The sequence below is a fragment of the Saccostrea cucullata genome, unplaced genomic scaffold (assembly GCF_032062105.1).
Source record: "Saccostrea cucullata isolate Sc308-1 unplaced genomic scaffold, CSIRO_AGI_Scuc_v1 ctg1, whole genome shotgun sequence".
NCBI lineage: Eukaryota > Metazoa > Mollusca > Bivalvia > Ostreida > Ostreidae > Saccostrea > Saccostrea cuccullata.
Genome location: NW_026920581.1, coordinates 1,350,796 through 1,363,692, shown reverse-complemented (window position 1 = coordinate 1,363,692; position 12,897 = coordinate 1,350,796). Strand labels below are relative to the sequence as shown.

Genomic DNA, 12,897 nt, shown 5'->3' with positions numbered 1-12,897 from the left:
TGTGGTTAACTATCACTGGTATTCGGCTCCCTTGTGGTTCCATACCCCCAATTATCATCGAGTTCGAAATGCGGATAATATTTACATGTAAACAAATTAACCAACTTCTCAAAGGTCTAAACTAAAGGTTTCCACCTTCTTTTTATTTACCGCAATTTATTTCATAACTAACTGTTCTAAATATATATCATTTATGTTGTTTTCCCCCAAATTTTTAAATAACATCCTTGCGCCCCGAAGAGGGCAACACGAGTCCGGAATAAAAAGGTAAGCTGCAAGTTATACATCACATGTAACAAGTTTCATGCACAGCTGGTGTCAGCTGTTCCATATAACAAATGTTGAACACTACCATCGTCTACAGGTTGTCAGAGGTAGGCAGGGTTAGCTATAAAAGCTTTTTTTGAAAAAAATGAAACCTGCTGATTCTGTCCTCATAAAGTTTTTTTTTTTTTGATTTTTTAAAACAGTATAAATCTCTGATTCTCAGTATTGCATGTGTAATTTTAAAACCTTTTTTATAATGATATTGATGAGGAGAATACTTTCTTCCCATTCTCCTTCCTTCAAAGGTAGCAAAGTACACCATTTAAATTACTCCAGACATATATTATAAATTCAGTATATTTATACGTATAGATGTAGCAATTGAATAAAGTAGATGTTTCAGAATTATAAATTCAGTATATTTATACGTATAGATGTAGCAATTGAATAAAGTAGATGTTTCAGAAAGGTTCAAACGTGGCTAGATAACTCAGATAGGAGAGCACCTGACTTGTGATTCAGTGGACTCAGGTTTGAATCCTGGTCAGTGGCGGATCCAGGAATCTTGAAAAGGGGGGCCCGAAATTATTTATTATATTTTATGCATATTTTTGGACATAAAAGCCCCCCTTCTAAATCCATCAGTAGACATGTTCCAATGTTCATGCACTTACAAAATACACCAGACAAGTATACAGTATGGATATACTCAGAAAAAATAAAGGAAGGAATATGAATAAATAAACAAACTGTTAGTTTAAATGTAAAGTGAGCCATTTCTATAATGTTAATGTACACATGTGCAATACTATTACAGGGCAAGATATGCTTTGGTAGAGAGATGGTACTACCAGGATGGTTATAAGAGTGTACAATCTCCACGACAACCAGTCACTCAGCCTTCACCTTCCTTTATTGATTGGTGATATCGACTCCACCACATCAGATGGGTCCATCATAGTTATCAACACCTCAGTCCAGCCTTGTCAGCCAATCAAATGGCCAGTTGTGGAGGGAGCCTTCAAAGTACTGGTCGAGTTAAAAGTCGGAGAAAATGTCATCCGCCTCATTCATGAATCCCAGGTTTTAGTTCTGACCCTCAATCGCTACATTCCAGAGATTCCTCTCTTCGTTAGACCTGTGTATATAATTTGTAGTGATGACGATGGGAATTTTCAAGGTCCCGAGGATGAAGACTGTTCTGTACTTAGTGCAGTAGACAGGGTGACACTGGCTGCTATGCTAGTCCAAACTTTTACAGCAGAAAAATTAAACGAACATGGGTTTGGTTATAAAACTTTTCAGCTTGAAATGGATCAAGAGTATGAGCCATTCTGCCATATTTTCAGAAGTCAGTTGACTTTAGAGAAAGCTCAATCCATGACAGGAAATGAACTTTGGACACATTTTGCTAAAGAATTAATGATGTCTAATTTTACTCAGAAAGATTGTTGTAAATGGTTTTGTTTTATGTCTTTTACTCGATATTCTCTACCAGAAAACTCTGAACCTCCAAGATCTCATGGGGATATCCTGAAACACACAAAAGGCCATGCTGCTCTTGGTAATATATTCTCTTTATAATACCATATTAATGGAAGCAAAATGCAAATTCAATGATTTATCCCAAAACAAATGATATATGCGTCTTTAGCAGGAAGTAATTTTAGCAATTTTATAATGTCAAGGAAAAGAGCTATTACAGCCAGTATGAAACAGATTGATTGTTAGCAATCACCAATACAAATGTAATGCCAAAATTGAATCCTCGCTAATGATTCTGTTTTTAAGGTACTTTTGTGAGACTTAACATATATAGTTTTTAGTTTAAAGTGATGATCAGGGAAATTATTTTTGATGATATTTACATTAACAGGTGGGGGAGGCCTGGCCTTGTTTGGTACTGGTAACTTACACACCTGGGCCAGGAGTATTTCAGAAATACATCAAAGATTTACAGATGTTCGTAAAATTGACAGGAAGAAATATATGGATGATAGTGCATACAGGTAACATCTCACTTCTCTTCACTCACATTATTAAAATTCTCAATTTTAAAAGCAAAATTGTAACTTCCTCTGTAAGGTTCATTGACCCTCTCATAAGAGAGATAACTCTTGTTGGAATTGATTCATATGATTTCTTCAGAAAGATTTGTACACTTTATATGTGAAGAGAGGCCAGAGGGATGAACCTTAAGCAGTTTAAGCCTTTATTATGCTAACATTGTTTCAATAAACTTATTCTACAGGGAGTACCACTGGGCCAACTATGCCACAGGCCTGGGGGCAGCTTTACACGAGTTGGGACACACTTTTGACCTGGCTCATACTCCCTCTGGGGTCATGGCTCGAGGCTTTGATGACATCAATAGGGTCTTCATTGTACAGCGGTACAAGTCTAAACAACGGTCAACTCAGGAACGAAGCATTAGTGAGGACAGAAGTAGTGTCTGCAGCATAGAGTCCGGCAAATGCACAGAATCAAAAGCAGCATATACAACAAATTCTACAAGTTATCAAAATCCAGTCAAAAAAGTAAACACCTCTCTGAACAAGAAATTTGTAAAAAAAAAAAAAAAACCCTCCAATGTCTAACTTTACCTTAAGTGAGGATAATCAACCCAAATTATGCTAAATGATTCATTTTCCGCTGAGAAATTGGATAATAGACAAGTTTCATTATCATTTTCTTCAAATTTTGGCAGCCTTTTGATATGATTCTAGATGATTTTAATCACTGTACAGGGGGCCCTTATTTCCTGACAGATGAAAAAGACCTAGGGGGCGCTTATAGGGACAGGGGCGGTTATGGGATTATACGGGACTTCATATTGTTTTGCAGCTGTTGGTCAATCAGTATGGCTATCAGTAGCTCAAATTTGGTTGGCTCAATTGATACCCAGCCCTAGAATCATTATATAAAAACATGTTGATTGAAGACAAAGATGTTCATAACATGTATGTAATACATCTGCATTTCAGTTACTGTAAACCAACTTTTATTCGCGTGCGATCTGTAATAATAATATTTATCGCCGCGAACTATTTTCCTATTATGCTTGATCGAAAATTAATCGTTTTATCCCCGGTATCGCGAAATAAGTAATAAAAGTTGGTTTACAGTATATCTGTAATAATAATGACTAACTATCATTATGAGAATGTTTTAATTAAGTATATTTACATGATCAAAATGACATGCATGATTGATTTTTTCAACTGTTTCAGTACAATAAAATGGAGACTAAATGCTACATTGCCCCACCACCATTAGTTGTTAATGTAGAGTCAAATTTCAAGCCCTTAGTTCCTACAAGTTTGACGTTCAGTTCTCGGAATTATGACGGAACAGAAAGGCACCAGATGATATCGGACCAGATAGGATGTGAGATCATCACTGACTTGTTATTAGGAGTGGATGGTAGAGTGCTGGCTAAAACTCAGTGTAGAAGGGGTAATTACATGCTACATAAATTTAAATACTAGTGCAGTGATTCAAATAATTTTTTCGAAAAAATCATATTTTCTTATTATCTTAGAATCATAGATTGTTAAGCTTGGATTTTTTTTTACATTAATCTAAATGATTGCTGCTAAACTACATTTAATGACTAAAATACTTTATGTAAATTCAGATATTTACCTCAAAGTTTATTTATTGAGTTAAACTTCAGCATGGCATGTTTGCTGTTTGCAGAGATCTAAATGTTCAGTGATTAATAAGCTTAGTTATATATACCAGTCCACATTTTATTTAGTTTTTTATTTACATTTTTTGTTAACTATTTTGATACCATTTTATTTACCAGAGAAGAGCAGTTCCTGTTCCTCAGTAAGCTCTGCCTCCTCCCCACCTTCACCCCTCTCTACTACACCTCTGACCCTCCCCAACTCTCCCGAAGAGCCACCCACTCAACAGCTGTCATTTACAGATGGTGGTGCCCACTGGTACCGCTCCTCAGCCGTGCTGCTCTACTTTCACAGGTACTGGCTTCAACTGGTCATTATAAATTACTGTAATTCTTAAATATTCAGGTGCCATTTGTTAAATGTTTTGTAAGCAAATTCATGTCTTTTGCCATATATGATTTATATCAACTGCTAATGGACACTGCTGCTCTGCATCTGTAAAATAAAAGCTTATTTTTCATAATTCAGAATGATTTATAGTAAATCAGTTTTAAAAATGCAGAAAACAGTATTTCTTTTTTTTTTTTTATCTTATGATCTTTAAATATATAACAGTCAGACATACATATTAAGGTAATGACAGAAATGAGATTGTAAATCAATGCCTGAGTGATGATATGTGTAAATTTTTTTTTTTTTTTTTTAAAATAGGGATACCTGGGTAAAAAGACAAAAATTCCTTAAGTTTGTTTTACCCTTAATTTTATATTGCTGATTATATCAGTGCCAGAATTATGTATTGATGTGATTTAACTAAGATTGTCTATGTCTTATATTCTTATGTAGATGGTTCAACAAAAGCAATCCAACAAATCAGGGGAAACAACCAGAGATATCAGGGTAAGGATTTCAATAAATAAGGTAGAATGAACCTTTGCCAAATAAAATGATCTTTTTTGTAGAGATAACAATTTTGTGTCAAATTATCTTTATCCCAATTTTGGAGACATTGAAATGAAATTCAAATAATATGGAGCAGAACTAAAGACATATTGTTGTTGAAAAAATTAGTATTTTATCATGCATTGTCGCAAGCCATGGGTTTTGTGTCCATTCTTTTTCCACAAACACAGGTTTGTGGAAATAGAATGGACACAAAACCCGTGGCTTAATGCAACAATGTTTATCATGTAACAGTTATCTCTCTTCACAGATGATGCTGATTCTATAATATTTCTCACATAAATCAAACATTGTCATTTTGTCATTAATGTGGTTAAAAAGTTCTGAGAATTGACTTTTCTTTAGATTCATTTGAAAAAAGTGTATTTTCACCAGCAATAAAATTGATTTTAGGGAAAATGTTACTAACAGGCAAAAAATTCTGTACATTTATAAACTTGTAATTTTAGGAACATGGTGAAATCCAACAATGGTCTTCGACTGGTGGAGCTGAGATCTTTTCCTCAGGGGGAGGTGTTCCATTTCTGGGAGTTTATTCAGGACACACCCCCAACTGTATTTCAGCTGAGGACCACACAAATCAGAAATCTCCCATTGGGGGCCTCATTTGTCACAGTTTTTGTTGAGGACACATATGGCAATATAGCTAAAGGGAAAGTTAGTGTAGAAGATTTCTCCAAGTAGTTTCTAGTAAGCAAAATCAGAAGTATCAGAATCATAGGCAGTTATTGTTGTGTAGTTGTTAAATTTTTGGGTATAGAAATATGGCAATGTGTTACTAGTTCTACAATTTATTCTTTTTAAATTAGCATAGTTGTTTTATATAGGTGTCTCTGGGTATTTTCATATATAAATTTGTACAGTTCAATATTTGTATATATTTTTGGAATCACTAATCTATATACCGGTAGGTTTCCATGTTTTTCATTCAGGAAGGGAGAAAACTCGTAGATTTTATTTTTTTCCTCCATCTTTTCTGTATTCTTTAACATTTGTTAATTCAACAGAAAAACAGGAAAATTTTCTGAAAGAATAATTCTTTATATTTGATTCTCAAACTTTGATCTCATTCATGTGCCTTTTTGATTCTGGTTATTGTAAACAAATATTTAGATCAGAAGATTTTGGAAGGTGGATTTAAGGGTACAAATATTTGATAAAAATGTAACCATTGTTAATTGGAATTTTTTCTGTGTTCAGATTTAATTACCTTGCAGTACTATGGAAATAGTTTTTTTTTATTATGACCAAATCCTTGTGATTTTTTTTTATGCCTTAATGAAAGAGAGAGAGAAAAAAAAATCAGGAATAAAAATAGATCTTAATAATTTTTTCTTAATTCTTAAAAATATCATCCAAAACAATCAAAATACTAATTTTTTATTATTAATAAGTGAATAGAATGTTAAGGAGAGAAAAAAAAAACAATGAAAACTGAATAGCAAGAACATAATTTGAAGGTTTAGACTAATGAAAAGTTATTAGAGAGGTTAAGCAGATGACCATGTACGTCTACGTGTAGCAAGGGAAATCCCCTAATTTAATGCGATTTACATCATCAGTTTTGCATACCGCGTAATTCTAAAAGTTGTACACAACGTGTAGATTCACAAGTACACATTGTGTACAACTTGTACTTCTTGAACTCAAACTACAGAATAAATATTTTTCAGTCAGTATTTGGTATGAAGTTTAGAGTTTATTACGAACATCCAATGTATCTTTTTTATTCCAAGTCATAGATTTATTTGATACAAGTGGATTGTAAAGTGCCTTGACGTTTTACACGTACCGGTACACGTTCAAATTGTTAAACAGAAAACAATGATAGTTACGCGTATGTGTGCAATCACTTCTAGGTTTACACGTACAAGTAGACGTACACGGTCAAATACTTAACCTCTCTATTATTAGTATATGTACATGTATATCCTATATGTAATCATGTCAGGTAAATTGTGAATCATCAGGGTAGCTATAATATACCTCAGTTAATCTGTTGTCAGTAATGTTTGTAGGTGCCTGGCACAGTTGTAGTTTTAGTCATTTAACAAGGGTTTATATTTATAAAGGCTTTAGTGATAGAGTTTATACTGTATAGTATTAACTGTTGTAGAGATAATCAGTACGTATATGGTTGTGTAGATACTAGTATGTGATGCCAGTCTCACTGATATTCTTTTAGAGGCATTATTCATGCAGGTTCAATTTAAATGATTTTTTTATTCAATTTCATAGATCTCTTAGAATCTTTACCCTGACTAAAATGTACTTTTACAAATATTATGTAAACAAGAAAGGTTTTGAAAAATTTGGGCATTTTTGCCACATGAAAAACCTTAATCAGTAGCAAAATTGATATTATTTTGTAGGCAATGTAGAGTTCATAAAATAGATATACATGTATTATAAATAAAGTAATGTGTGCCATATAGATGACATAATATTTAGCTAAGTGGTTGTCTTCCAAGCTTGATACTTATCCATGTCTATACTTTACAAATTAGTGTTGTGCCAAATGAAAACAAAAGAACAATGTATAGGCCCATGCAGAGTTTATATCTACAGTAAAACTCGGTTATAGCGAAGTCCTTGGGACCTGTGAATTTAATTCATTATATCCGTAATTCGTTATATCCGTATAATGAATTCGTTTAATCATTATAGCGAATTTGCAATATACATGTTTTCCTTCAAGTATTACTACCAAATACGTTAAGGAAGCAAATATTACAAAACATATCTTCGATAACTAAAGGTTTTATTATGAATTGAATTTTATATACAGATGCTAAAAGGAAATAAAGTCAGTTCAATTTATCAATTTTTTATAATCTTTGATAGTTCATTATAAAAGAGGTAAATTTTATTATATTTAACTTCAACGGGACTCAAAATCAGTTCGCTATATCCTTAAATTCGTTATATCAGAGTTCGTTATAACCGTAAAATTTTACAAAGATTTGTTAAGAATTTTGCCGGGGACCCAGAAAAACTTCGCCATATCCGTGAATTCGCTATATCCGTGTTCGTACTAAACGAGTTTTACTGTACTGGTAGGTTCTATTTTCTTGTACAAGTTAGTCACTAATTTTATCTTATTCAAATGATACAACTCTTAATGTCGGGACAATTAAAATTGATTGTAAAGGGAACTTCCTTGCACATATTATGAAAACTTTTTTTCTCTTCATAACTGAGTTTCTTCAATGTTTGTGTACAATACTCTATAGAGGGTTACTTTCACACTTGCAAACACTTTTACCCTAGTTGTTGTAAATTCACCCAGACACAATTTTGTTTTATTCGAGATTATATCATGTTCTGTACGTGAATTTTACCTGTTTTAAAATTGGACCACCTATGAGTAGAGAAAACGGGTAAAAAATAAAACGGGGTGAAAATATCCCTCTGTATAAAGTATTACATAATTTTCACATCCTGACAATTAATAAAATCATTTACTGCTTGCCAGAGGTTTCTCTGACAAGGTTAGAAACAAAATCTACATGTAATCTCATAAATGTATACCCAAGTGGCAATTATACCAAATTAGAGTTCATTAAATTTCTCACTAGAGTAGAATATCAGTAAAACATTTTGGACACAGTTGAAGTGAGATCAACAGTGTTTAAACTACAAAATTTGATGATGTCACATGTAAACAGTCAGAAGGGGTTTGGTTTGAATATGTTGTTTTGTTAAAGTGTTCAATGCATTCCAGGGCAAAATGATGCAGGACTGTTTATTATTTTGTGTTGTTTTAGATTCAGAGATTTTATTTGATTATATTTTGTTACAGTGTATGACTATTATGTTTTGTTTCAATGAAAGTGGCATTATAATGTTTTACATACTTATACTTACCGTACAATCTTAATTTCATGAATGCTTTCGGTTCAAAGAAGAAAGGGTTAATAGATCATAAGATGTTATTATTTCAGAACATACATGTAATGATTTGATTTAATTATAATATTCATTGAATTTTAATGCTTTAAAGACTCAAAATTTGTGGAAGTTTTTCAGGTCAATGTTAACCTTTTTTTATTGATATACAAATGCCATTTCTAGAGCTAATTTTCAGTCAGACTGTGATTTTCTTTCATATCATTTATCATTCCAAGAAGAAAAGGGTTGTTTTTCTTGAAATTTATTTTGCTCAGCTTATAAATGTTCTGTAAGATCTGTGATTTTGTTTTTTGATTGTGATCTTTTCTTTTATTGAATTCTAGGTTATTTATCTTACTTTATATTCTTAAAATTTGATTTGTCTTTGCTGAAATTTACCCATGATGCAACATGATACTCTTGAAGTCATTCATTGGTTGATGAAAAGAAAAGTTGTGACCCAGTTAACTTTTTAAGAAATAAAGTGTACAGTTGTACGTTTTTTACCCATTTAATTAAAAAAATTTACATCTTTTAAGAGTAATTGGCTTAATTGTTAAATAGATTGATAGAAATCCATCAGCACATATCTTTACATTTGATAAACAAAAATTTTGAATTAAAAAAAGAAATTATGATTTACTCAGTTTTGAAATATTTCACAAGATGATTCACAAAACTGTTGTAAAAAAAATATTCCTCTATTTCAAAAAGGCCATTGAGTACAGTAGTTAAAATCAGCTAGAAAGCTTTGTTTAACTTGCTTCCTGCATACACATCTTTAATCCTGTTTATATGTAATTGATAAGATATGTAGTGATTAGAATGTTTAGACAGAAGTTCTATGTCATTAGTTTCCTGTTTGAATCCATTCAGGTTTTCTTATACTGTACATATCCACTGATAGCTCTCTGAGCTAATATGAAATGTGTATTATTGTAATCATTCTAAATTCTAATAAGTGTTATTTGAAAAATGTATAATATTTGGAAAGGGGACATGTAATCGGAGACTCTTACCACAAGTACATATGTGAAGAGTTTCAGGTCATACCCCTCAGAAACTGCTAAACTTGAAGTTTGTATATGTATTGACATTCCAGCAGTGTTGTTTGCTGACTTGATTTAAATACACAGAAAATGAACAAAAATGAAAATGAACAAAAGGCTAAAAGATTTATTTCCTTATTAAAACAATCTGACTATGTAATACTCTGCATTAGATTTTTATATCATTTTTATTGATGTTTGTTCATAAGGAAATGTCCTTCACTTTATATGTATCTTAATAATAGAATGTTATAAAAAGGCTTAGATCTGGTAGAAATGTTAAATTTGAATTTTTGGGGGAAAGGGAAGGTAAAAAAAGGCATGTTTTGAATAGCATGAGAGTAAAGAAACCAAAATGAACAAAGTTACAACTGATATTGAATGTCATTTAATATTGAAATATACACATTTTATTATTGTGAAAAATATTGTCTTGATACAAAGATATTGTATGTTTTTAATTGTTTTAGTAATAAATATATCTTGCCATGATATGTACTTAGTTGTTTCTTGATATAAAGATTGTATCATTGGTTTTATGTGTTCATATACCTAGTAAGGACAGTGCCTCATAATGGATTCACATTGTATTTATTATATCTGAGAGGGGTGTCATTTCTTTCTAATTGTGTTTATAAATTTTATTATGATGGGATCTCCTAGTTAATGTTTATCAAAGTGTGACCTCTAAGCTTTGATTTTGTGATGTAGCAATAGCTTCAGTTTTTGTGTATGTTGATGTGTAGTTCATTTCTAGCTGGTTCCCTCAGTGAAGATGCTGTCTGGATTTGTGACCAGTTTATGGCACATTCAATCCAATATTGGTTTCCCATTGGGAGCTTAAATAGCTGTGGCAGTGAAGATAAAATGGTAGTTTACAGTGTATGACACAATGTGCAGAGCTGGTGACCTTTCCTTTAACCTTGACTTAACCATTTTTAACTTTGTGTTTAACCAAGATTTAAAGAATATGAAGATGTTTTAATCAAACCATATACTAGTATGCTGATACTTATTTGTGAAAGCTATTCAAATTAAATTAATTTGTCATTGACCTCACTTTTCTTATCAGTTTCCAAGAAACTTTTTTTTGAAATGATATGAATATTGATGAGAGATATTCAATTGAATCAATATTTTGACCTTTACTTTCTTTTGACCATGGTCTTTTTTTGAAATTGAGTTTAGCTAAGAGATAAACAATAAAAGACATTTTTATAAATTTTCATAAGCTTACATATTTTGGTTCAGTCTTTTGAAATGCATCTACAGTTTTTGACCTAAACATTCCCTTTGACCTTGACCTCACTTTAAAAAAAATCTGTATTTGACCCAATTTCAAAGAATCTATGCAAGATATTTTAATGAATCTATTTTCTAAAATAATTTGATGATGATTAAGTGTGGGTTTTTTTTTTGCACCTGACCTTCCCAACGAGCTTTTAGGTCACTATGTTTTGTTTTAAGAAAACATCAAGATATTTTCCTCAAATGTCATATCTACTAGTACAGAATTTTATTTTGCGATACTTAGAAGCCCTAAGCTGCTAGCGCATTTGTGTTCGGGCATATTTCTAGTCAACTTCTACCCAAGATTTGTTTCTGGAAATCTTATAGGGGACCTTCCCCCCCCCCCCAAGGATTCATGCAATGTCAGGGGTACTGAGTCAACACTCCGTGGTCCTACGGCAACGTGTTGACTCAGAACCGTCGGCATTGCGAGGATGCCGAAAGGGCGGTTCATTTCTAGTTCAATCAGAGCTGAGTCTGTTCTAATCTTATGTAAATCGTTCCTGCTGCGATAAATTTATTGATAAAAATAGCATTTTTTATCAGAAAAAAAATCGAAATTCTTTATTCCTAATTATAAAAGTTATTCAAAAGTCATAAAGAATAAATCCCTATATTATGGTTTTACGTGTTGTACTTCTAGATGTTTTGATAAGATATGCACTCAGAGTCATGAAATAACAATTTTATAATGCATACACTATTGGTTTTTGTTGGGTTTTTCAATGCATAGTTTGTGTGGGTTGCAAGTATAACGCAGCAAGGAATCTGCAAATCTACATGGCTATGTCAGATAAGCTTGACAATAAATATGTTTGGAAAAAGGTTGCACATACGCAGTTTGGTTTCTTATTGAATCTTTGAAACAGCCGATCTTCAACAACTAAAACCAAATTTATTGACAAGGATCGTTTTAAAAATTAAAATCTGAAATCCTACAAAGTTCAAGCTGGGTACATGTAGTTTCCTTTTCAAAAGGTTTGTTCTTGGTTTGAATTGTTTCAAATTACATGTACATTTAATTCTGAACACATACCCCAAAACAAAAGACTATCAGGGGGGTTCTTTAATTGAATCTCGGAAAAAAAGTCAAGCTACAAGTAGAAACTTCATTATGGCCACAGTATGATGAGGATTGACCCCTTGCAAAGTTATAACGACTGGGCGATTCTTTCCCATATCCCTCCTCATTGGGAGGGTGGTTACAAAAATGTATTATCATAATTGCTCAGTTCAAAAAAAAACAAAAAAACGTTTCGTTAAAGTTAATAACAAATCAATCTTGATGACTTTAATGTCATTTGCGCTTCTATTGACCTTGACCTTATTTCTTTCTGTATAGTCTGAATTTCAACCAATTTTTTTCCCATCAATTTTAATCTACAAAAATTGTATTTCTTAATGTTCCGTATAGTTGCAATTTTTGGTTTAGAACTTTAAAGAATTCCTTTATACAACTGATTTCAAAAAACAAATGCTTATTGGTGAGAATTCCTTAAATTTACCAAGCGTGTATGCCAATCTTGAGCTTCTGTTTGATCTTGGTGTGAAGTTTCGTTACATTGCGGTTAGCTCGTTTTCTCGATCTCTTTTTCCTGATCATTTTGGAAGATGCCTTAGAATAACTTTATATATTTACGCACAATAAGCAATACTTTGTCCCAGTCAATTATATATTCCATTAATGCTCCCGCCATGAAATGAAGGGGCATGTAGTGTTACTCTGTCATTCCGTCATAGTTTGTTGTCTCAACTTCTTTGTTATGATAGAGTATGATAGGCTTGGTGTTGGTTATTTATTTGAT

General features: G+C 32.3%; 1 protein-coding gene across 1 annotated transcript; it reads left to right on the top strand.

Moving 5' to 3' along the window:
• Nucleotides 1–83: 83 nt before the first annotated feature.
• LOC134251862 (uncharacterized) lies at nucleotides 84–5,782 on the top strand. The gene is made up of 8 exons (XM_062734289.1): nucleotides 84–267; nucleotides 1,085–1,831; nucleotides 2,144–2,276; nucleotides 2,519–2,804; nucleotides 3,498–3,723; nucleotides 4,079–4,253; nucleotides 4,746–4,799; nucleotides 5,312–5,782. The coding sequence occupies exons 2-8, from the start codon at nucleotides 1,123–1,125 to the stop codon at nucleotides 5,544–5,546; spliced, it is 1,818 nt and encodes a 605-aa protein (XP_062590273.1). The 5' UTR covers nucleotides 84–267; nucleotides 1,085–1,122; the 3' UTR covers nucleotides 5,547–5,782.
• Nucleotides 5,783–12,897: the final 7,115 nt, after the last annotated feature.

Coding starts and splice junctions, on each gene's coding strand:
- LOC134251862 (XM_062734289.1), top strand. CDS start 1,123: ATGGTTATAAGAGTGTACAATCTCCACGACAACCAGTCACTCAGCCTT. Junction 2,277..2,518: donor ATGGATGATAGTGCATACAG/GTAACATCTCAC, acceptor CTTATTCTACAG/GGAGTACCACTGGGCCAACT. Junction 3,724..4,078: donor TAAAACTCAGTGTAGAAGGG/GTAATTACATGC, acceptor TTTATTTACCAG/AGAAGAGCAGTTCCTGTTCC.